This window comes from Protobothrops mucrosquamatus, unplaced genomic scaffold (assembly GCF_001527695.2).
Source record: "Protobothrops mucrosquamatus isolate PMUCROS unplaced genomic scaffold, P.Mucros_1.0 scaffold1382, whole genome shotgun sequence".
In the NCBI taxonomy this organism is placed as follows: Eukaryota; Metazoa; Chordata; class Lepidosauria; order Squamata; family Viperidae; genus Protobothrops; species Protobothrops mucrosquamatus.
In genome coordinates this window covers 51,195-74,877 of record NW_015387570.1, presented here as the reverse complement: position 1 = coordinate 74,877, position 23,683 = coordinate 51,195, and the positions used below count along the sequence as shown (strand labels likewise).

Here is a 23,683-nt window from a genome sequence, read left to right as displayed (position 1 = left end):
TAAATAAATCACAGTCTGTTCGTCCTTAAGCAGCCACTGGAGATAAGCAGTGTTGGAATGGCCAGGATACCTATCAATTATTGGGAGGATATGTTTTTTTCGAATATCTCTATAGAAAGAGCATTGAAGGAGTATATGTCCAATGATCTCCACCTCTCCTGAGCCATAGGAGCAGAGTCTTTTAATCAATGGTATCTTTTTACACAGATAGTTTGTATGGTTCCCCCAGACCTCATCAGAATGCCTCTACTTGCAGTTTAAGATGGTATAAAACTGAGAAAAGTGATTCAATTCCAGGACACATCACTCCTTCGAAAGAAATATTGGAATTGACACACAGAGAAACCTTTAAGAGTCAAACGTGATTTGCAGATTTCATAACTTTTTGGCATTGCAGAAGCAGGACAGATTGAGTTTGAGTGACATAAATAGCCAGCACGTTGTAGACCTTGTCTTGCACACTTTTCTCTCCTTATTCAGTAACTCATTTCTTTATTCCAGCATGTTAGTCTCTGTGCCCAGTCTACTCAATAATTTCAGTATTATCATTTTTTATAATAAATATATTTTATAAGGGTTTCTTTTCACTATTTCTCTGCCCCATATGGTCTTATATGTGACTCTTCATTGCATAATTTGTATTTGCTTGTAGCTTGCATTATGCTCATTAGTCTATTTTTTTACATCTTCATGTGTCCTTTATGCAATAGGATAATCATACATGCACAAGCAGCATGGAAGGCATCAGTCCCAGAACAGAGTATCACATGAAGCCTTGCAACCATTTTAGGTGTCATTGCAATGCATGTTGGAAAGAGGGATGTCAATAAACACATGACTATAGCTGCCATCTTCAGTTTTTTGATTCCCCACAGTGTATAATTTTTAGCAAAACATTCAGTGTTCTATAAAGCATTCAGTTCATGACCTAATAAATATCCTGACACAAACAATAGACTTAAGTAGCAGCTTTTCCTCTCAGGTATTTCAACAATGATTAATAGCAACCAGTACTTTACTTTTAGATGCAGAAAAAAAGTGTATTACTCATGTAAATGTTTTCTGTTCATCTTTTTAATATCTTGCTATTTAATTATTTTAGCAATAGTAATGGCAATAGCACTTAGACTTATATGTTATTTCACAATGCTTTACAGCCTTCTCTAAGCGGTTTACAGAGTCAACATATTGCTTCCAACAATCTGAGTCCTCATTTTACCAACCTTGGAGCCAGTGAAAATCGAACTGCCAAACTGCTGGCAGTTGGCAGTCAATAGAATTAGCCTGCAATACTGCACTCTAACCTCTGCACCACCACTGTTATATGGAACAACTGTGATTTATGTCCATGCATGATGATTGTTTGCCTAAGTTTATTCCAATATATTTTTTATCAGCCTTTACTTGGAAAAGCAGGAAATCCCTGATATATTGGACTACAACAGTCAGCATTGCCAGTAAGCATAATTTACAACTAACTTGAAATCTTAGGAGATCACCAAGCTGGGAATGTTATGTTGCATTAATTTGGATCAGGAAAAAGTCAACTTTATTTATTGACATATAAATTCCTCTATGCTTCTTTCCCAATAAAGTTAGATATTTTGATTATAATCTATTGAATTCATATTTTAAAATGTAATAAAATATGAAATCACATTTCTGTATAATTGTAGGAATTATATAAGTATTGGTAGAGGGAGAACATGGAGAATTAATGAACATATGGATGAAGTACAAAGAACAATATACTGGTAATAGACTCTCTGTGTCTAATTATCTTGCTACCACGTTCCATAAATACAGACTACATTTTGAATGTCAAAATGGTGTAAGGTATAATTTTTCCTTAAAATGAGTATCAGTGACCTGTATTGTAAGTTGGGACTTTATACCAAGATGTCCATGCTGGAACATATCTGACCTTTATAATGGAAAAGTCTAAATTCCTAACATTGTCATTGGGAAGTTGTTTAGCGGCACAAGTCAGGATTTGAGCTGAAGCTGCTAAATCCTGAGGAAATAAATCAGAGTGCTTCACTCTTTTGTTCAGGATATTTTTAGACAGCAGTGCTCATAGATCAGGCATCTCTGGCCTTGAGAGCTTATGAATAGCTACTCTCAGATGAATAACCTACTTTTTTTCTAATCTTGATCCAGCAGGGCTCTTACTGTATTTTTTGAACTTTTCTGTTTGTATAGTATTGAACATAGTGTTTAAAATTACTGATTAAGATCATACAAAGCTTAGGAGCTTGCCAACTGCAAATCTGGCTATTGTTTGGGAAGATTATTAGAGTCATCTGCTGGCAGTGCAATTTTAAAATCTGAGATAGCAAAGAAGGTAATTAATAGTATTGCAAGAGAAAATATTTGTGTGTGTGTGTGTGTGTGTGTCTATTGCAGCAATGAACAGACAAAATATCTTTTTTTAAAGGTGTTGACAGGAAGTTTTTAGCTCTGTTGCATGTGTTGACATGATACTTAGAAAATCTCTATTTTTAAAAATGGAACACTTTAAACTGTCAGATAATGAAAAAATAGTTTGCTTGTTCCCCATTCACCACCACAAATCTTAATACCAGTTTTACAGCATATGGCTATATATATATATGTCCTGAATGAACAGTTATCTTAAAAGGTCCAACTTAAATTGACGACAGAAAGCACCATATAAATAACACCATAATTCATCATTCTTAGACACTGAAGAGCCACACTAATTCTTAACCTCTTTTCCCAAATGTCTTTTTTACTTTATTTCATTGGGAATAACTTTTTAAATGGGCTATATAACATGCCAAAGAAGGTTAAAAATGTGAATCTTATAGATGCAAAAGATCTTTAATAAAAAATCAGTTGGTGGAATTTATCACTGCATTTTTATAGCTTCAAAGTATATTAAATTGAGGGAACACGTGGATGTATGAAAAAGTAAAGCAAAAGCAGACACAAGGTCCATTTTCTGATTTTATCTTTTCAATATTACTTTTTAGAGATTTTTTTTTTAAATTGAGCTGTTAATGTACACTAAGAAAAATGCCTACATTATCATGGTCAGATGAAAATGAAATAATATAGTGTAACCTGTTTAACTGACATTGCTTAACAATAAAACAAAAAACCTCATTGAAGGACAATAGAAAATTAAATAGGCTGATGAGCTGTGACTTATGTTCAGTTTAGTAAAAGGTCATTCAAGGAAGAGAAGCCTATAACTGGCTATAAATTATATCACTATAAATCCATAGCCTTTTGATATATCTATTGATATCATGTTCATTGGGTTGTGATGCAGAGATCTTGCTAAGCAGGACAAATGAAGCTAGTAAAGTATTTTTCCTTCATTATACAATATAAACTCACTCATGGCTTAATAGTCAAAGATTTCTTGCTATTCCAGAATGAAGAGGGAATCATATTGAGCTTGGAAACTACATATAATTTTACCAATCTCTATTATTTTTATTACATCCACTTTTTGTTGCTCTCATTTATGTGACTTGTAACCATTGATACGCTTTTTAATACTGATTTTTATGTGTAGCTTCGTTCAAAAAAAATACACTCAGCTTTGTTCTGGTTCTGTAGCAGTCAATGGTCACAAAAATAGTTTTTGGATGCTTAAAGGCTCTTCCAGGACATAATGACAGTTGGCAGTGGGGATTTCAAAGAGTTTGATAAATTGGCAGAAAGTGTTTTCCACCATTCACAGAATCCAATCCAAAAATGGTATCATCATTCATCACCATCACTTTAGACAATAAGCATTCTTTCCAACTTAAACATTAATCAGAATGTTTTCAATTTATTTTTTCCATTTAACAATAAATTATGGATATAGAACCTCTTAGAATAAGCTAAACATCCTAGTATTATAAATTGTCATCAAGGGAAGTATAAGAGAAGTAGAAGAAAATATTTTTGAAGGTAAAATTGTATATTCTTAAATGATTGTAGTTCACTTAAAGTCTGAAGAATTTGTAAATGTAGATTCTCTGAGAAAATATAATTCAAATTTTTGCCGCTACCTCTTCTAATATTAATACTTTATACTAATGTATATTCATAAAGGAATGAAATCAAAGGGACTCTGATATAACCTTAAACATTTAAAATGAATTACCAACTTCAGAGTAAATACATTTTGGAAATAGAAGTAAAGCCATTATAATATATTTTAAGAGGAATTCCATTAATGTAAAAGTTTCTCCCTCAAAAAAAAAATGCAGCCGACTGGAGAAATATACTTAGTTGTTCCTGTTCTTTCACACACACACACACACACAAACACACACACTTTAAATAACTCTTATCTTCGCTTGATCTTTAGCATAGAACTTTGAATTCAGAATTCAATCCTTCAACTTTAGAATCATATGGCTCCAAGTAATGCTAAGATAAAGAAACTAGCCTATTTTGAGAGGGGAAAATATAGAATATTATTTTATTTGAACAAATCTTGTAAAATTTTATTATAGCAAATGTAGCTGGCATTTTGTTAATAACAGAAAATGAATAGATTTGTGTAAGTATTTATAAAGGCTGAGCATTCAAATCAATTTCATTTGGAATATACACTATAGCTGTATATTCCCACACTGGAAAGAACAAAATAATCATCTGTGGTATCATAAAGAATATAAAACACAGTTCAAAATCCTCACCTATCTCATTTTCTTTTTTCATTTATTTTCTTTTCTGTATTATCATTTCAAAACACTAATATAAACACATACAGGTAGCCACACAGTTTTTTGATTGATGAAAGAATAAAGGTGTATATATTTTTATTATTGGTCTAAATTATATCCCACCCCCAGAAGCAATGGGCAAGCAACTCACCTATGCAAATTGTATCAGCTTCCTATTTTTCTGAAAGGAAGAGTTTACATTCATAGGAAAGACTAGTCAAATCTTAAGCCTGATTGGCTTGCTCTATTTCTTTATACTGTATATCTATTCTTGTTCCTTAAACTCAGAATCGGATTAAGGTATTTAATTCCAGAGATTATTAAGAATGGCCTATCTTTAATCAGCCTACAAATACCTACTTTCTTTTTCCCTCACGTGTATAAACAGATTTAGAACAGATTTAGAACATTTTTTTTCTTTTAGTATGTTTGAAAATTAATCAAAGTAATTTTTCAGAAACATTTAAACAGACTGAATATTAAGCAGCAGCCAATTCATACTTGACTGCTACCATGTAGTTTTTTTTGCCTATTATAGTGGGACATCCATGGAGTTTATCCATTTTGATCCATCCATGGTGGGTCAAAAAAGTCTAGATATGGTCTACAGCTGGTGTGATTTAGCCCTGGCAGATTGTGCCTTCTGCCATCTTGATTTTTTTAACTGCCTAATAGACATTCCTGCCTTGGTATAACAGAAGAAAAACAACTTAAGGCCAGGAACAAGTTTCACTGAACTTAATGAGGCTTCCTCTGCAATAATCATGTATAAATTTTCTCTACCAAATATTGCTCCTGTGATATTGTGACCATGACAGTGCAACTAATTAAAGGACCGTGGCTCAAAATACAGACATTGTTTTAAAAGAAAGAATAAATGTTGAAAGAGTGGCAACTGGGACGTGTTTTGTTCTTACTTTCTCAATCCTAGGCTGGATGTCCCACCAAGTTTGAAAAAAGAATGGCATATCAGCATTTTAGAAAGAATACATGCAATACGATGGAGTACAAATGTTGTGCAATAAGGTTACAGTCTTTAACCATAATAACTGAAGGAATGGAATTAAATTGTAAAGCAGCCTAACTAAATTGGAAGGGATTGTAACTACTTTTTATGGGTATGGAGAAAATATATGACAGTTACGGGGTTTTAAATCGACTGTCTGGAAATGGTTGGGCCCGTTCAGCTTAATACTGGAGGTCATTTGATTGGAACTGTACCCAGATTACTTGAAACAAAAAGACAGCTCAGCTCTCCCATGGGAAAGGTAGGAAAGTCCCAGATTGGCAATAAAAAACGAAACAGAAATAGAAATATCTGCAGGCTATATTCTCCAATTTCTCAAAAAGACCACATCTCTGTTACTCAGTCCTGCAGCAGTCATGGTTAAGCCACATTCCCATTTTTTCTCCTGAGTTCCACAGGGAGCGTCTTTCATCTTGCAGTACAAAAAGGAAACCAGGTTCATAGCTGGTTAAAACTTGGATTGTGCCATTTGTTCTACTTCCTGCACTTTTCTTGTTTCAGTGTTAGTCTGAAATACATTTAACTTCAATTTGATATAATTGGACTAGAGGTATTGAGTGAAGAAAATGCAGGGAACAACTTTGTTAGTGAACTCTCTACGGAGGCAAAATCTTTTTAATAGATGTCACACAGCTGAAGGATTTAGAAAGACTTTATTAAAGAGCTCCAAGGGACAAAAACAGCCAAAAGTCAGCTTGTTAATTCCAAACTTCTCTCAATTTAAACACTTAATAATATTAATGTAATATTGATGACACATTTAGAACAATTCTTAATCTGGTTATGTTGAAGCAACTTTTGAGCCTGCTTAATGCAAATATATCCAGAAATACCAAATTATAACTTTATGACTTAGCAATGCTAATGGTAATGCTGTGCAAAACACACAGCAAGCTTCTTACAGGAATGAGATTTTAGTTTGCATTGGTAATGCAATGTCTATTCTTTTAATAGAAATTTTACAATTTCGTTTTAAGAATTGCATAGTACATTGGTAAGAATATTATACTGATACTATATTGATGATTTTGCTATGTTTAATGAACTAATGATAAAATACTACTTAATATTCAATACAAGGCAACATAAATCATTTCAAGTGTATCACTCTTTTGCAATTTTATGACTCCTCCAAATAATAATAATAATGATATGAGCTTGGCTATCAATGTAGAGATTTCATAAGATTTGGCTTATCTTATGAGATTTTTGGACATTTCTCATTTAAAAATTTAATTACATAAAAAACAAAACCTTTCGAGGTCAGTGGGTTGAATCAGGCTGTCATAGGTACTATATATACAGTGCTTGCTAAGAGAACACCCAACTTATTTCCTAGTAAAATAAGCTTTTATGAGCCTATTTATCAAGAAATTAGGCAACATTTGACAATGCAAAATTTGTTAAAAGAACTGTAAGCATAAATATTACAGGGAGTAATTACAGGAGGGTGTAGAACGAAGGAATTAGAATTTTAAAATTACTATTATAGTTACATTAAGTTTAATTTTATCTTAGAAGATACAGATATGATGCAATGCAAATATATAGCTTGCTGAATTTAAAGATTAGCATTCATTCCAATCCAGTGTTTTATCAACTGATGAGCGATGGCTTGATGTGGTGGCACAAAAATATTTTGGTTCTTTTTGTTGAGAATCTCTATTATCTGAAATGCAAAAAAAAAAAAAAAAAATCAGAACAGGAAGCTCACCCTAATTGAAAGACAGTAGTTAAGATTAATACCCAACTGTTTTTTTTATAGAAGACATTGGGCAAATCTCATATCTGTCCATTACTTCCTATATAGGTAGTGTTTACTATTTCTGGAATGATCTACTCCCTTTTCTATTTCTAAATCTGGTGAAGGGAAAGCCATAGATTAAAAGCATTGGTCCTTTTTTTTTTTGAAACATCAATGTTTCAATGTATTAGATTCAAAATATGTTTCAACAAGCTAAGCTAAGTTTCAACGAACAAACAATGGATATTTGCTAATAATTCTTCACTCTTAAAATGAACATGTAGAAAGCATCCATTTAAACCAGAGAATGTAACTGATCATTCTGCCAGGTCATCAAAGTTGGTAATGAAGAAAATATGAATGGGAAGCAAATCACTTTATGAAATAATTGTTTTAACAGTGTTTACCTAAACACCAATAGCCTGAAATATTTTATGGAACTAGATCTTGTTCTAATAAAAATGGTCACCTAATTTATTTGATATCTCCAAGGAGACAATATTGTGAAACTGAATCAGGAAGATCATTACGCTTGGAGTGAAAACAATGTATTTCTAATAGTCTTCAATGAAATGTACCTACACAACTTACTGGCAAGATCTATGGGCGCAACAGAGAAACAATTGCTTGTATCAATTCTTTGACCAACATATAATTTTCAATTTCAGTGTAATCACTGTACAATAAGGAGAGTAAGAAGTTTAATTTGTCTGAGTGAAAAAGCACATCCATATTGTATGCCCTAACCAATGCATTCTGAAGACAATCAATAAGAAAAGGAAATTAAATTGAACTTTACCTGTTCTCTACTGAACCAGCGGGCATCTTCTATTTCAATGTTGTCAACTTTAATTTCTGTAGACACTGCAGCTGCTATGCATCCAATCATTAGGGAGGAGGGCATTGGCCATGGCTGACAAGAGACATACTCAACACGGCCCACTTTAACTCCACTTTCCTCTTCTACTTCCCTTCGAACGGCATTTTCAATTGTCTCCCCTAATCAACAAAAAAATGGAACAGTTAATTGACAAAGAAAAAATTGTATCTTGTGCTTTAAAGTATTTCCAAAAGATATGAAACTTTCTTGAGCAATTTCTTGTGGCTATTCAACCATCAGAGCATAAACTATTTCCAATAGAAAAATTCATTCACAAAAAGCAAAAAAGGTCAAAGCAATGTAAGCAAATAATTTCAAAAGATTGCTTTTACCAATGAGCGTATTTTCAAGTCTAATTAAATCATTTCTATACTTTTTCTCCCAGTTTTATTGTACACGGATATCCAGCAAGATAAAGAAACTGAATCCACACAGGGTAACAGGATGTGCCTACGAAGGGGAGGGAATACTTACAACAACAAATGTCTTGCAGCATCTTAACATTTGGAATACGTTTTAATAATTTAAATTTCTAAAGAACAGACTTATCTTGGAAAAAGATGTGCAAAAATTGTATTAATGAAAATTGTAATAGATTTTTATGCTAATCTTAATTAAAGACTGCAATGAGATTTCAATTACTTGTTTGGCTTTATAGATTTCAAACCTCATTTTTAATTATCTGAACATAATTTTTCAAGAGTTGATGCTTGGGATCTTTGCATTTCAAAGCATGTTGACAGCTCCAGTTCAAATAAAGAAAGGAGGACTCACAAACTGCTTTGAGAATAACAGCTATAGACTGTAATTATGCAAATATTTTAATATTTCTTTCATTTTTAGCTCAGTGCATCTATTAAGTTCAAACTAATGAAATGCTTTTAGATACACATGGACCTTCATTAATGGCACTTTTATAGCACAACTGAACAATTTTTTTCATGCTGAGAACCAAACTATCCTATTAAATGATAGACATATTGTACAGACAAAAACTGACATAGCTGAAGTAGGGCAGGGAATTGTTTTAAAAAAATCAAAACACGCAAATAAAAAACAACAGTAGTAGAATACTTAAAATGGCATTTTGCATTTGAATTCTGACAGCGTGCTATGAAGCTTAATAACATTATATGGAGAGGATTCTGGAGGCTGCATACTGATATATAGGATATATATATAGGAAAAACAATCTAGTGATCACAGGATTATTTTAGAGGTTGGTGTTTCCTACACATTTCCCACCATAACTAATAATCTTGGTCCAGTAACTGTCAAACCAATACTTATTGCTGAGAACCCTCATGACCCTAAAGAGCAGTAGATAGATTATTTCATAATCATCTCTCGATGGACCCAAATAGCACCATATATGCCTTATATGTCTTTTCTAGGCATCTGTGCATTTCAACCAAATAATAAATATTTTGGGGATCATGCAAAAAGCTCTATGCATGATCCAGTTCTGAATGGTCCACCTGCCCCCTAACCTACCCACCCCCATTTGTAATCAGCTAGTCTGGTCTGCATTTGGATTGAAACAGGGCTGTTTTGTTCCAAAAATGGATTGAAGCACAGTGGTACAAGGTTGAGGCAGGGGCAAAATAAGAGGAGAAAAAAAGGGCATGGTAAAGAGGCTTCCCTGGCCATGCCACATAGGGATGTTGAAGCAGGGAAGAGAAAGCACTGAGAAGATAGGAGCAGTACAATACATTGCATGAACAGCAGCAATTGAGGGGAAGTGGGAAGGATAAAGGTACTGCTTTAGGGCATGTTCCTTACTGCTATCAGTAAGGGAGCAGCACAGAGGCCAGTGTATTAATAGAGAATGAGAAGAAGTGAGGGAGAACATTAGGAAAGGTGTTGGGAAGACTAAGGATGGGATGTCCAGGGAGAGATGGCTGGAAAATTGAGGAGTCCTCCTTGCCCTGCAAAAATTACTGTTATATGTTCACCAAATGTTTCAGATTTAAACCCAGAACAAATAAAATATTATGGGTTGTATTACTACCAAACTGCAACAAATTTAGAAACAGTTCAGCAGAACTTCTATTCTGTGCATTCTGTGCATTAATTTCAAGAGCAAAACAAAGTGACAATAAAAGTCATATCAAATCAAGATCAGCATCATTTCTGAAATTCATCGTACCTTAGAAATATCACCATATATTATGACAACAATAGCTAAAATTATTTACTGACATTTTTCACCATTAAAGCTCTGAAATAGGAATATTGGAGTATTTGGAAGGACTTTTCTCCCAATGAATACCGGATTTCCAAAATAATAATAATAATAATCCTCCCTGAAATTCCAGTCCAATTTACTAAAGCAGTATTTCTCAAACTTGGCAGAATTTTGGAAGTTGAAGTCCATATATATTAAAATTGCTAAATTAAAATAAACACTGCACTAAAAGTTATTACTGGCCCATGTTCTGCAACTCTCAACTGCCCAAATGAATAAATAAATAAATAAAGCTTATAAAGCTGCTAGTCATAAAAGAGTCATATATTTACAAATTGCTTTGCTGTCTTACCTATCCTCAAGTCCTATTCAGTGAGCAGGATGCTATCTTGACTCCTCTGATGAATCTATTCAAGGCGCAATTAAACATGATTTCTGTTTTTGTGCTTTCTGCATGAAAGAATGTTAATTACCTTCCCTGCAAACCAATTTTATTCATTTTTATTTGAATCTGCATATGACAAAACTTCTGCCACACTGTTCCTGTATTATCCCAAGAGATCCAAATCTTGCTTCCTAATTAGAACCAGATACTATCAATACCGAGAAATATTTCTTATTTATTCCTCTGCAGGGAATATAAGAGAAAAGAGAAAAACTGCCAAGAAAGCTGCTGTGAAGTTATTCAGGGACTGAACTTGAATAATGTAATAAAATATGAGCTTAAAAACATTTTTGCAGGGTTTCTCAAATAGAGTGTCTACCTTAAAATTTGAGGTTTCAATATGCAAGAGGGAATGACATAGTGATGGACAAGTTCCTTAGTCAATTTACCTGAATTGATTACCATAGACCATAGGTATCTTCAAATCTATCAGCTATTCTCCGGGTGGATTTTTCTCCTTGCTATATATCATGGAGAACCCCTTCGCCCTCCATTTTTTTTTCTATTTCTCCTTAAATGAGTAAAAAGATACTCTCTTGCTTATTTTAATCTTGAACAGTGGGAAATCCCTGTTACAATCTGTTAGTCTGCTATAAATTTTGTACCTAAATTCCTTTTTTAGAACAATGTTGTTCTGCTTCAGGGTCACTTTTCCAGATTTTTTTCTAGATATCTAGACAGACACGCCACACAAGCTATTTAATTAGTTCTTACAACATGTTTAAAACAATAATCCAGTTGAAACAACTGAGTTTAAATTCTCTTTGTGTAGCTTCTAATTCTAATTCCCTAAGCAATTTTAAGACAATTCAGCAAAATGGATCCTCCTCTAAATTCCTCCTTTACTTCAATCTGTTGGGTCAATTTCTTTCTTTTCCTCTTACCAACTGCTGCTTCATTATCGTTCAGGTAGGAAGACCAAAGTCCTATGTTATCCTTTGCCTTCCATGTCACTCTTTGTCCTCCATTCCTTCTTGACCTCCCAACCGAACTCCAGACAATAAAACAAAAGACTGCTTAAACCTTCCCTTTGTTTCTGATCCCTAGGCTGAAACTGACAAAACTAGGAACTCGGCAAATATCAGCAACCTACTTAAAATGAAGAAAATCCTCTCTAGACATGAAATGTCCTCATTTCAATGTTTCACTCCAAACCTTCATCTCAAAGTCACCACTTTGACTCACAAAAGCTAGTGATTATAAAACCCTGCAGAGCGGCAAACAGCATTTCCTCCCTACAGACCTGGTGAGCTCTCTAATAATCCCTAGAAGACAGGCTGAATTTGCATGCTTGCTAGGCACAATAGACTTTCCTATATTAAAAAAAAACCTGCTTTCAAATTACAATTTATGGCCACTTTCAATTGGTATGACTCTGTCTTGTTGTCAAATAAACTCTACCGCTGCTTCAAGCAATTGACTTGTTTTCTTTGGAAAACACAGCTCAGCTCTAACCAAGAATTTTTTCTAAGACTGGCAAGTTTGCTAAGGCAGGCAACTGAACGTTCTCATTGTTCCAGCTCACAAATTGACTAAACTCAGATTCTTTAGCAGTCCCTGTTCAAATTACTAGCGATCCCAACCATGCTCATATAATTGATGCCCAAACGTTAGCTCCCTATTTTCTAATTGTAATTTATACTGCTTGCATTTCATGTATTCTTCTAACTTGAATTCTCATCTTGCTTTTATAATGTTTAATCATTCGAATATTTGAGTTCTTCTATGCTTCTGTATGTGTCACTGTGTTAATAAGAGAGTGAAGGAAGTACTGGAGAGTGACCCATGTTTTAGTCCAACCACAGACACTCATATGGGTAATTGGTGGCCACTCATCTTCCTTAGCCAAGGTACCTCAGAGTCTTCTGTGAAATGAAGACTATGAATGTTACCTTGAGTTCCTGAATGAAGATAAAGAAGGATTCCATGTGGTTTTACTCTGCTAGTCATAGCCGACTTTAGGGGCGGTGGCTATTTCTGTTTCTTTCAGTCATTGAGCCAGTACTGTCCAAAGACATTTCCACAGTCATTGACCAGCATGACATCACGCCGGAGTGTAAAGCATATGGTGAAACACCGAATGCAGTTGTCTTTCCATCAAAGTGGTAACTATTTATCTACTTGCATATACATGCTTTTGAACTGCTAGGTTGGCAGGTGCTGAGGCAAGTGATGGGAGCTCACTCCGTCACGTGGGGTAGGACCTGAACCGCTGAAGTATAGATCTTTTCCAGTGTCTTTTAAGCCACTGAGCCTCTGTGCCTGAATGGAAGTAGGATATAAACCTATTGCAAAGATCCTTAATATACATGTGACTGGAATTTTAGTCATTCTTCAGGAGCAGAAATGGTAACATGCTTTTATCAAAGAAATTGCTATTTAGAAATCAATTCAATCAGGTGTCCCTGTTGTTTCCTCCCCCATCTGCCCCCCCCAAAAGAAAGAAGTTAAAAAAGTTTAAAAACTGACATTATACATACAAATAAAACTTACCAGGCTCTACAAATCCAGCAAGGCAAGTAAACATGCCTGGGGGAAATCTTTTTTTTCTTCCCAAAAGGCAATGGTTGCCTTCTGGATGAATGACTTGCATTATCACTACAGGATCTGAAACAGAAATTAAGGAGAAGCATAAATATTTAAATCCCTTTTACAAAAAAGCAGCAAGAAGCAGAAGCCTACCCATTCTTACTTAGTATTGCTATCTCCTTTCAATGCCTGAAACCCAATTCTCACAAGAAGCCCTGTAGCTAGGCAAATGTACTGCAGAATTTTTTTAAAAAATAAAATCATGTTTTTTTCTTTAACATTGATGCCTTCTGGGAATGTACCTAGCTAGGCCGAAAGCCAGACTCAGGAAGTAAATTGCCTGAGATGCTGCATGATTTTGATAAAAACACTGGAATAAGTGACCCAGTTATAGACATCAGCAATTTAATCAGCAGGATTTTTTGCTTTCAGCAACGTCCAGTTATAGATGAATGGCTTGGTGATAATGTTTTGATTTCCAAATGCAATGTTTAAAGGACAATAAGATTAAGTTAGTATAATGTAGTTAGTAGTTTTCCCTTAATTATAATTTTAATCAGACCAGTCTTTAATTATTAATTATTGAAGCAAAAAGGCAACATGTAAATGGTCTGTTAATAAAAAGAAGAAAAACATGGAAAAACGTGACAACCTGCTTGTTTCTACAAATAGAAACACAGCATATTTGGTAGAATCCAAGAACAACTGGATGGAAACACTCAACTGAAATCAGAGCTGCTGCACTCTCTTTTACTGTAGCCCTTCCAGGAATATTATTTTCTAAAACATACTAAATATAACAGCTCTGCATTGTATGACAATTTTTTTCTACTTAGTTCTTCCTATTCTGTATTCTCCCCACTTTTTCTCTCTTCCTCTATCTTTTCCCACCAATTTAATACCTGAATTTGCTACATAGTCCTGTCTCTTTTGTCAGGTTTTGACATTTTCATTCAGAAAGATGTCCTTCAAAAAAATTAAAAAAAGATATTGAAAGAGGTTTCAACCAGTGATCCCTACATAACCATTCCTTTTGTCCACTCTTTCTTCTGCCTATCTGTAGGATTTGCAAGTGTAGTAAAAGAAGACAGACAAAATATATGGTGAAAAAAATGTGATGTATGATATGATGGTTACTGTCACAGAACTTGCATTTTTAATAATTTTTTTTAAAGTATAGATACACAACCCAGTTCCTTCATACTTTTATATTCAATATTCTCTTTTCATTTTTTTCCTTTTTGTTGGCTTCTGATCTTATCCTCTCAAAATGACAGATATGACAATCCCATTAGGTAAATATGCTTCAAAGACTGATGGCCTATGGCAAATTTATATGCTATAAAGTATTGAGCAGGAGTTTCAAATTTTGCTGACTCCTTGTTTTGTTAAAAGAAATTTTACTGAAATTACCAACTGTTGGCTCAGCAATCTTGCATATCTCATGTTGATCACATTTTTTCTTTTTTAGTTATTTGAATATATAATAGATATTTACTCCTACTTTCAACTAACTTGTAGGAAATATAAAGAATGTGCATCAACCAAGATCCAAAAGGAAAATAAAAAGATAAGGAACACATCTACATCTTGAGAAGGAAGCAAAGAAGGTAACAGAAATACATATGAAATTAACAGTAAGCAGCTATGTAAAACTGATCTAAATAAAGATATAAATGTACTTTTTAAAATTAACTGCAAATAAATATATAAGGGTAAAAACAAGTAAGAATATAGAGTATATAGTGGAATAATCATTTAAATACTTTAAACTTGCTTATATCTGTTGAACATTATACCTCTTGTACTTTATAAACAAGAGGAAAGGAGAGAGAATTCAAGATCTCTAGAGAGAACATAGTGGTATAATGTTTACTCAGAATAGTAAATCAGATGTACTGTACTGCTTTGCATTAGCATCCATAGAAAGTGTGGGGGGGAGGAATAAAAATTGACAATGAAGCTGTACTGAAATTTAAGCTGATCTCTTGTGTTTATGCATCTTACATACACATATGTATCTCTTTAGCTTGCCTTTTTTGACTTCTACCCTCCATCTGCAGATCCCACTGTGCCTTGTATTCTCAAATGACTCCTATAATTATGTGGCTATAAACACATTTTTAAAATGTCCGCTTTTAGATCTCTGAATGCTTGATCTTACATTTAGTCCATCCATAACCCAGGACTCATGAGGCAACTTTGTAATCCCAAGATGTTTGCAAGCATTAAAGCAGTCCTGTTTTTCAACTGCAGAGGAAAATATTGAAGAGTATTTTTGTGATGGCAGGAGGGTTGAAGTGACATATGAGTATCAGTGTACAATTTATTAACTATAGGATATATCAGTAAACAAACTTAGCTTATCCATATGCACATACAATACTAATAAAAAGGAAGAATCTAATTTTAATGATGTCTATTGCTTTATTTTTGTCTTTGCAAATATTTATGGAAGATGTACAAAAACTGTATATTTTGTAGCATATTTAACTTGGATGAAAGAATGGGTTTTTCGAAAAATAAAGGAATCTTAGAATTGGAAGGTTTCAGTGGCATGGCATTTTCTGGTATGTTAAAGTTAATATGGTTTTTAAAAATCACTGTGTAAGAAGTGCCATATTTAAGGTATGAAACAAATATAAACTCAGGTTTTGCCCACAGACACATTTATTAACCTGAGCAAAAGAAGCATTCTTTAGAAGAGAAATGGGTATTAATTTTGGTTATAATGCAGAATTGGACACTTGGTAGAGAATGTGGGTAACTGGTATTAAATTTACAATGTGTCATAATTTAAGAAAAAAATATAAAATGGTTTATCATTGGTGTATGACACCAGATTAATTATAAAAAATGTACAAAGGCAATGCTGAAAATATGAAAAACACAAGGAAATGTTATATCCAAGGAAATGTTATATGCATGGACTTGTGAAAATTTGGATACAAACTAACACTGATGCAAATGATTTATATAATAACAATAATAATAAATTTAAAGATCAATATTGTAAATCAGCCAGAACTGTTTGTTGACACTTCCAATCAAGCTTAACAAAAACAGAAGTATCCACATTCCACTTCAGCAATAGGTACGCAAATTATCAGCCTTCAGTGAAGTTTTGGAACTGTATTTTACAATGTAATGACTCTCCAAAATACCTGGGGGTAACACTGGACAGATCACTAATCTTCTGGTAACGCTTGGAGAAAACATCTATAAAAATGGAAAAGCCACAACAATTTACTGAACAGACTGACTGGAACATCCTGGGGTGCTGATGCTAACGCCCTATGAACAACAGTCTTAGCTTTGGTTTATTCCCCATCTGAATATTGAGCTAGCGTGTGGCTTAACAGCTTCCACACCCAAATGGTCGATGTCCAACCAGATAATATGTACCATCTCTGTCACACTGCATCCTACTCCTGTGCACTGGAACATTGCATCCCACTCCTTAGCAATATCATACTGCCCCACATTAGAAGACAACAAGCTCTCATTTCGCTATGTTCAAGGATGCTGAACAACAAGGCCCTTCCAATTTGCCAGGACAATGCATAGACCATCACAGGATTGAAATCCTGTAGGTCAGCATGGAAAATAGTTATTCATTTAACATCTAGCCATTTTAACCCGAGAATGCCTGGAGAAAGAAATGGTCCAAGGTACCTTTTTGTGGCCTGACTATTAGTGATCCTTTACCAGACCCCTCTACCTCACTCTGTCTAGACAAAATCGAACAAAATTAGATGTGATACCAGAAGAAGTGCCTCTGCCCTATATCAGTGGAGATGGAAAGATTCCCCTTGTTGCGACTGTGGTGCTGATATGCAAACTATTAAACATATTGTGCAAGACTGCCCACAACATGCGTTCTCCAGTTCCCTATATCTGCATGAAGCAACACTAGAGGTGATTGTCTGGATAACTGAACTGGACGTCTGATTATGAGGCCACTGCCATACCCTCATATAAGTTTTACCTATACAGATAGTCCTCAACTTACAACCACAATTGAGCCCAAAATTTCTGTGGCTAAGTGAGACATTTGTTAAGTGAGTTTTGCCTCCTTTTATGACTTCTTTTGCCATAATTGTTAAGTGAATCACTGCAGTTGTTAAGTTATTAACACACGTTAACTGAATCCAGCTTCCCCATTGACTTTGCTCATCAGAAAGTTGCAAAAAGTGATCACGTGAACCTGGGACACGGCAACCGTCATAAATATGAGTCAGTTGCCAAGCTTCTGAATTTTGAACACATGACCAAGGGGATGCTGCAATGGTCGTAAGTGTGAAAAATGGTCCTAATTCACTTTTTTCATTGATGTTGTAATTTCAAACAGTCACTAAATTAACTGTTATTAAGTCGAAGGCTACCTGTAATTACATTGACTGTGCACATATGTTTACTTCTCATCATTGACTAAATAATAATGGAATTGTTTTAAAACATTGAAAGCCATGCTTTGACATGGTTTTTCTACCTGCCGACTATCCATTTTTCTCCCATTATTAACCTGTAGTTCTATTATGCCATACATACAGCTCTAATTTTTAGGTTAATGCATGAGTTCAGAGGCATGTCAGAATTCATATTTCTACATATTACTCTGATTTTTCTTACTGCCATTAGCAAAGAAAATAGCAACATGCTAGCAATTCTCTTACCAACTCTTGGGAAGCATGTATTATGAATTCCCTGATGGCTGGGGCAGTCTTCTTTTATGCACGATTTCCTGTAGCCTCCGTCTTCTAATTTAGTTGCACTGCCACATGTTGGGCAAAATTTATATCGGTTATCCCATGCTAGCACAGATCTGGCTTGGGCAATGACTCCTAAAAATTGTCATATAAAACATTCGGTCAATACCCAGTTTCTTTTCTGCATATACAGCAACATGAACTTTCCAATTTATCATAAAAACCAATGCAAAATTTAGTTTTTGCATTAACAGTTTGTACATTGTTGGAAAGATTTTTTTGTCATTACCTTTACATTTGTGATATTTTAGAACATCGAAATAGCCTAGTCCTTAAATGTTAGCATGTTAAAAGTTATCAACAGAAGTGTAATCAGAACAATTCTCTGACATTCAGCTATTAACAAAAACATAATTCTAATAAAAAAAAAATAAAGGAAATTTAATGAAAGAGAAAATGAGACAAGAAAGACAAACAAGTTCTGTAAATAAATTATCAATGCCTAATTTGTAGACTTGCAAATTAATTAGAAATTAAGACAATCTGTTACAGTAGAGTGTAATAATCACATAGAGATAACATGAGCTAAAACTTGTTATAGATGGTTCATCTAGAAACAACTAAGGATGTGCATCAGAATCCCTTGAATCCCAAATCAAAGCAGGGATTTTTAAACTAATTTTACACGAAGTAAAGTGAAATACCTACAAAGTGACCCAACCTGTATTAGGAATGTTACAAAAAGACCTTCTTACCAGCTTCATTTTCAGAGAATTGTAGCAGTGCAGGCATTGGTGGATGAAGAAAATAACAACCTGGATGCTCTTGTAAAAAACTGTCAGTAGCTGTAGAATCTATACTAAGTGCAAACCAGGTAATTAGGCCATTCTCATCTTTTTTGTCTGTATTCGAATCTTTCACATTTATTCTTTGAGGTTCCACTCCCAGAAAAATTGTAGTGACAGTTTCAGTCTGTTCCAGATATCTCTTTATATCCTTATAGAAAAATTTAGAAAGCTTAACCTTTGGATACTGGAAACTACGTTCACCATCATCTGATGTAACTAAAGGATTTAAATGGGAAAAAATGATATATATGGTTGTGGGTTCCTTCTGTTTCATGCTCAGCCACTTTGAATCTACTCTCTTCTCACTTTTCCTATCCAAACATATCCTGCAAAAATAATGCTCCTGTTGTTTGACTTGATAAGTGAAGAAAAATGGCTCCAATCCATCTTCCACATTAGCTAATAAATTAGCTATGTTTTTATAGCCCCAAAATCTAGCAATATCCAATGCAGTCTGGTTTGAAGTATTGGTCCTGAACCTGTCACACCTTTAAAACAACAAATTTCAAAAAGTTACTTTTAGATAATATTTTCAGACAGAATGTCATATATCAGGTAACATAAAAATAATCCTAATCTCACTGGTAACATAATATCAAAACTGAACACAATAAAGTACACCATGGCCCAGTTAGGATTTTGAACTATCACAAGTTTTCATTGCAGAACACAAGGAATAATAAGTTATATTTTTGAGCAGCGATAATACAACAGGTAGAGAAAAGGAATGGATGATCATTAAAGAAGGCAAAAACAAAATTCAGCCCTTAGAAAGAAAAAGCATGACAAAGTACAGGAAGTCCTCGACTTGCCACAGTTCATTTACTGACCGTTCGAAGTTACAACGGCACTGAAAAAAGTGACTTATGACCGTTTTTCACACTTATGACCATTGCAGCATCCCCATGGTCATGTGATCACAATTCAGATGCTTGGCAACTGACTCATATTTATGACAGCTGCAGTGTCCCGGGGTCATGTGATCACCTTTTGTGACCTTCTGACATGCAAAGTCAATGGGGAAGCCGAATTCACTTAACAACTGTGTTACTAATTTAACAACTGCAGTGATTCATTTAACTGTGGAAAAATCAGTCGTAAAATGGGGCAAAACTCACTCAACAAACGTCTCGCTTAACAAACATTTGGGGCTCAATTGTGGTTGTAAGTCGAGGACTACCTATAGCTCAAAATAACTGTAACAGCCTTTCAAAACTGTTGTTAGCCCTTTGTTGTTAGCCAGATCGACAATTAGACATGATAAAAATTCCAGGAATTTATTTTATTGTTATAAAGTATAGTAACAAAATCTTGAAAGTGTGTCAGAGTTTCTTTCTGCTCCATTTTATACCAAACACAATCAAGATGCAGTTAGTTTTGGTTTCTTTATCACACCTTCCACGTTCCCAGGACTCAATTCTATGTAAACCCAGATTCATAGCACTCAGTCATGATCTTGAACTAGTCACTATCTCAGCTTACTTCACACTATTGCCAATAAGTTAATAAAATGAGATGAAACCCCATGTGCATTGCCTTGAATTTCCAGTGAAAAGGCAAGATATACATGTTTCCTTTTTCCTTTTAACTATATTTAATGTAATTTTTGCTTTGTTCATTTTAACCGTGAATTTAAATCAATGTATTGCTCTAGCAAATAGAATCATCTTCACAGAGTACTAACTTTCAACAAGGTGATAACTTTAGACAAGTTGAACATTATTATTTTTCTTACCCCTTCTCAAGAAGAACCTTCACAAGGTCAAAGTGACCATTTCTAGTTGCATACATTAGGGCCGTCCAACCATTCCTAGCAGTTTCATTGATAAGAGAAGGAGAATAATCCAGAAGTGCTGTAAGTCTGGCTTTGTTTCCATCAGCAGCAAGCTGGTGAAGCTCAGAAATCAGTTGCTTTTTTGGATTTCCTTCATTATCCTCCATAATCTGTTTGATTAAAAACGTAATACAGACTGAAAACATGGATCAATGCACATTCTATTGATCTGATATCACATTTATAGGGTAACCAAATTCAAGACAATAGAAAATAGACCTTTAAATGATTCAACAAAACAAGAGGCTACAAGAAAAGTAATTCAAAGTGATTCTTTTGTAATAAAGCTTTCTAGTTAATGGGTAGTAAACAAAAGTCTAACAAAAGCAGAGTTGAAAAGTACCACCTGCAGTTTGTATTCTATTTTTAAGTTACCACTACTTTTCTTGTGCAGGCTGCTTAATTTGGACTGCAGCTTTTGATTAATTGTTGGTTGCTACAGTATAAATCCCTTTTCTTGCCAACTGTTTGCTCTATGATGTTAGCTCTCACAGCCATAATGGCTGTTCCACCTATACAGTATATTACTAATGCAGAAATAACACACTAGGATTTCATATTTCACATGGCTTAATCAGGTGTAATAAAAACATTATTGCTACTTCTCTGTGACTCACATTGAAAACTTTTCTTCCTCAGCACATTCAAACATCAAAATGCTTTATGCTGCTCTGCAAGAATAGCAGATGTATTATTGAGCTCAATAATAAATTCAATAGAATTTAACACATTTAATATTGGAATAAATTCAGTAGCATACAAAGTGTTACAGAATCTGCTTGGTGTAATCTAATGCTTCCTAAGCATTAGTAAATAGAACCAGTTTGGTCCAATGGTTAAGGTGCTAGACCAGGCATGTCAAACTGCTGGCCCGTGGACCAGATGCATCACGCCGAAACCGTGCCCACTCTATTGCCGGCAATGGGGAAAAAGTCACGATACATCACGTGATGTCACATGACGTTGTGAGTTTGACATGCCTATGCTAGACTAAGAGCAAGGAATCTTGAGTTCAAATCCCGTCTTAGCCATGGATGCCAAGCAGATGGCTTTGGGCCAATCACTCACTCTGGGTGAGTGACAAATCAATTCCAAAATCCTTGTTAACAGATTCAAAGGCGCACAGCTCCCTCCCCAGCAACCTTGCATGTTGTGTCTGAAAACACACTTCACAAGAGCTCAATCCTCAAACAAATGAGGGGGCCTTATTTCATATTAACCAGGCTTCTAGTGAGTTTATTTGTCAGGCAGGGAATCAGACTGGGATTAGAAAATTCAATTTCAAATGTTCTTGGCTATAATAAGGGAGAGAATTGCAGTTGCCTCCAAGCCTACATCCTTGGGATTTCCTCGTGGCTTCCCATCCCAGGATGGCCAAGTTCGATCCTTAGTTTTTCCAGGTCAAACGAGGGTCTATAGCCCATCTCCAATTCAGGAACTGAATTGCCAGACATCTGCATTTTTCCTGTACGAAACGATACGGGATTCTCCCTGTAACTTTAAGAAGCTTCCCCTTTCCTTTTTTCCACCCACCGCAAGAATCTCGAAAACGGACGCCTGGCAAAGGCTTCTGCCTGCAGGCTCAGACTTGGGGAAGGAAAGGCCCACGGGGCCCCAACATTAGACTTGGCTACATTTCAACGGACGATGAAGAGGATCTCCGGAACTGGGGGAAAGGGGAGTGCAGTTAAGTCTAGAAAAGGAGGAGGAGGGGGGAAACAGCCCAAGGAAGTTAAAGTCCCTCGGACACTTTCCGTTACCTCTGCTCTGCCGCGCTTACCTTCACGACCTCCTTCCGGAGACGCCTCCAGCGCCAAGCATTGCATCTTGGGAATTGGATTTTCTTGCTCAGGAAAAGTAGTTCGGCAGCCGTACAAACAGTATTTTAAATAGTCCTCTTTCACAGTCACTCATACAGAGACGCAGGCAGATGCGTTTAATGTGCTTGGCCTCGCGTTAACAACAAAAATACGGGCTTCATTTTGGACAGCAGCAGTTGGTTGGTTCGTTGCTTTGCAGATTCCTTACTGTTGTAAAGCTATAAAATTTAGGCACAGCCTCCAGTATCCTGGTAGGTTGTATTTCTATGGAAACAATTCACCGAATCGGCTGCAAACTGTTGGTATTTGTTTTGGATGACTTAACAAAAGATATGCTAAGGCTGAAACGCTTTCCTAATGAATTCACTAAGATTTATTACTGGGAAGACAAACAGATTAAACAGAATTGATGTAGCGTGTTGTCTACATAATAGTTTGCATATTATGTAAAACACACACACACACACACACACAGATATGTAGGATAGTCTAAGTTTAATGCTAAATCTTTTGTTGTGTATCGACTTCCCAGAAGCAGCAGGATTCCCACTAGATGAAAACTCCCATTAATTCATCAGGGATCTTTTTTTTTTTTTTTTTTCAAAAAAAGTGCAATGTGTAGATTGTGACTGATTTAAATTAATCTTAATTTAGGTTACTTTATTAACTTTTAATAAGTCTATTTTGAATCTGATAATTTGGGGCAGCTTGTCCCTGATCTTATATCTGAGACACAATTAAAAGGATTGCAGTGCAGCCAAATTAGAGAACTTCACATTATTTTAAGAATGTCCATAATCATAATTCATTGCACATAACAATGCTTATCAAAATAATGTCATAGGAAATGGTGGGAAACAATTATCTAGGTAAAATTTCAGTGAATGAGGCAGGATGATTGCATAATAAATACTTTTTCTGCAACTATTCTATATGAAACTCAGCCAACCTGGAGCCAATTCAAT

General features: G+C 34.9%; 1 protein-coding gene across 2 annotated transcripts; it reads right to left on the bottom strand.

The window, feature by feature from the left end:
• Positions 1 to 6,357: 6,357 nt before the first annotated feature.
• NUDT12 (nudix hydrolase 12) lies at positions 6,358 to 22,773 on the bottom strand. Of its 2 annotated transcripts, none has more exons than XM_015821696.1 (7): positions 22,679 to 22,773; positions 20,800 to 21,008; positions 18,972 to 19,552; positions 18,184 to 18,351; positions 13,472 to 13,585; positions 8,265 to 8,464; positions 6,358 to 7,390 (listed from the first exon to the last, which is right to left on the bottom strand). In XM_015821696.1, the coding sequence occupies exons 2-7, from the start codon at positions 21,003 to 21,005 to the stop codon at positions 7,283 to 7,285; spliced, it is 1,377 nt and encodes a 458-aa protein (XP_015677182.1). In that variant the 5' UTR covers positions 21,006 to 21,008; positions 22,679 to 22,773; the 3' UTR covers positions 6,358 to 7,282. The 2 variants fall into 2 exon arrangements, with proteins under 2 accessions (XP_015677182.1, XP_015677181.1); XM_015821695.1 differs by lacking the exon at positions 22,679 to 22,773 and adding an exon at positions 22,659 to 22,678.
• Positions 22,774 to 23,683: the final 910 nt, after the last annotated feature.

Coding starts and splice junctions, on each gene's coding strand:
- NUDT12 (XM_015821696.1), bottom strand. CDS start 21,005: ATGGAGGATAATGAAGGAAATCCAAAAAAGCAACTGATTTCTGAGCTT. Junction 19,553..20,799: donor AAGGTTCTTCTTGAGAAGGG/GTAAGAAAAATA, acceptor GTTGTTTTAAAG/GTGTGACAGGTTCAGGACCA. Junction 13,586..18,183: donor TACATGCTTCCCAAGAGTTG/GTAAGAGAATTG, acceptor TTTCTGTTTCAG/ATCCTGTAGTGATAATGCAA.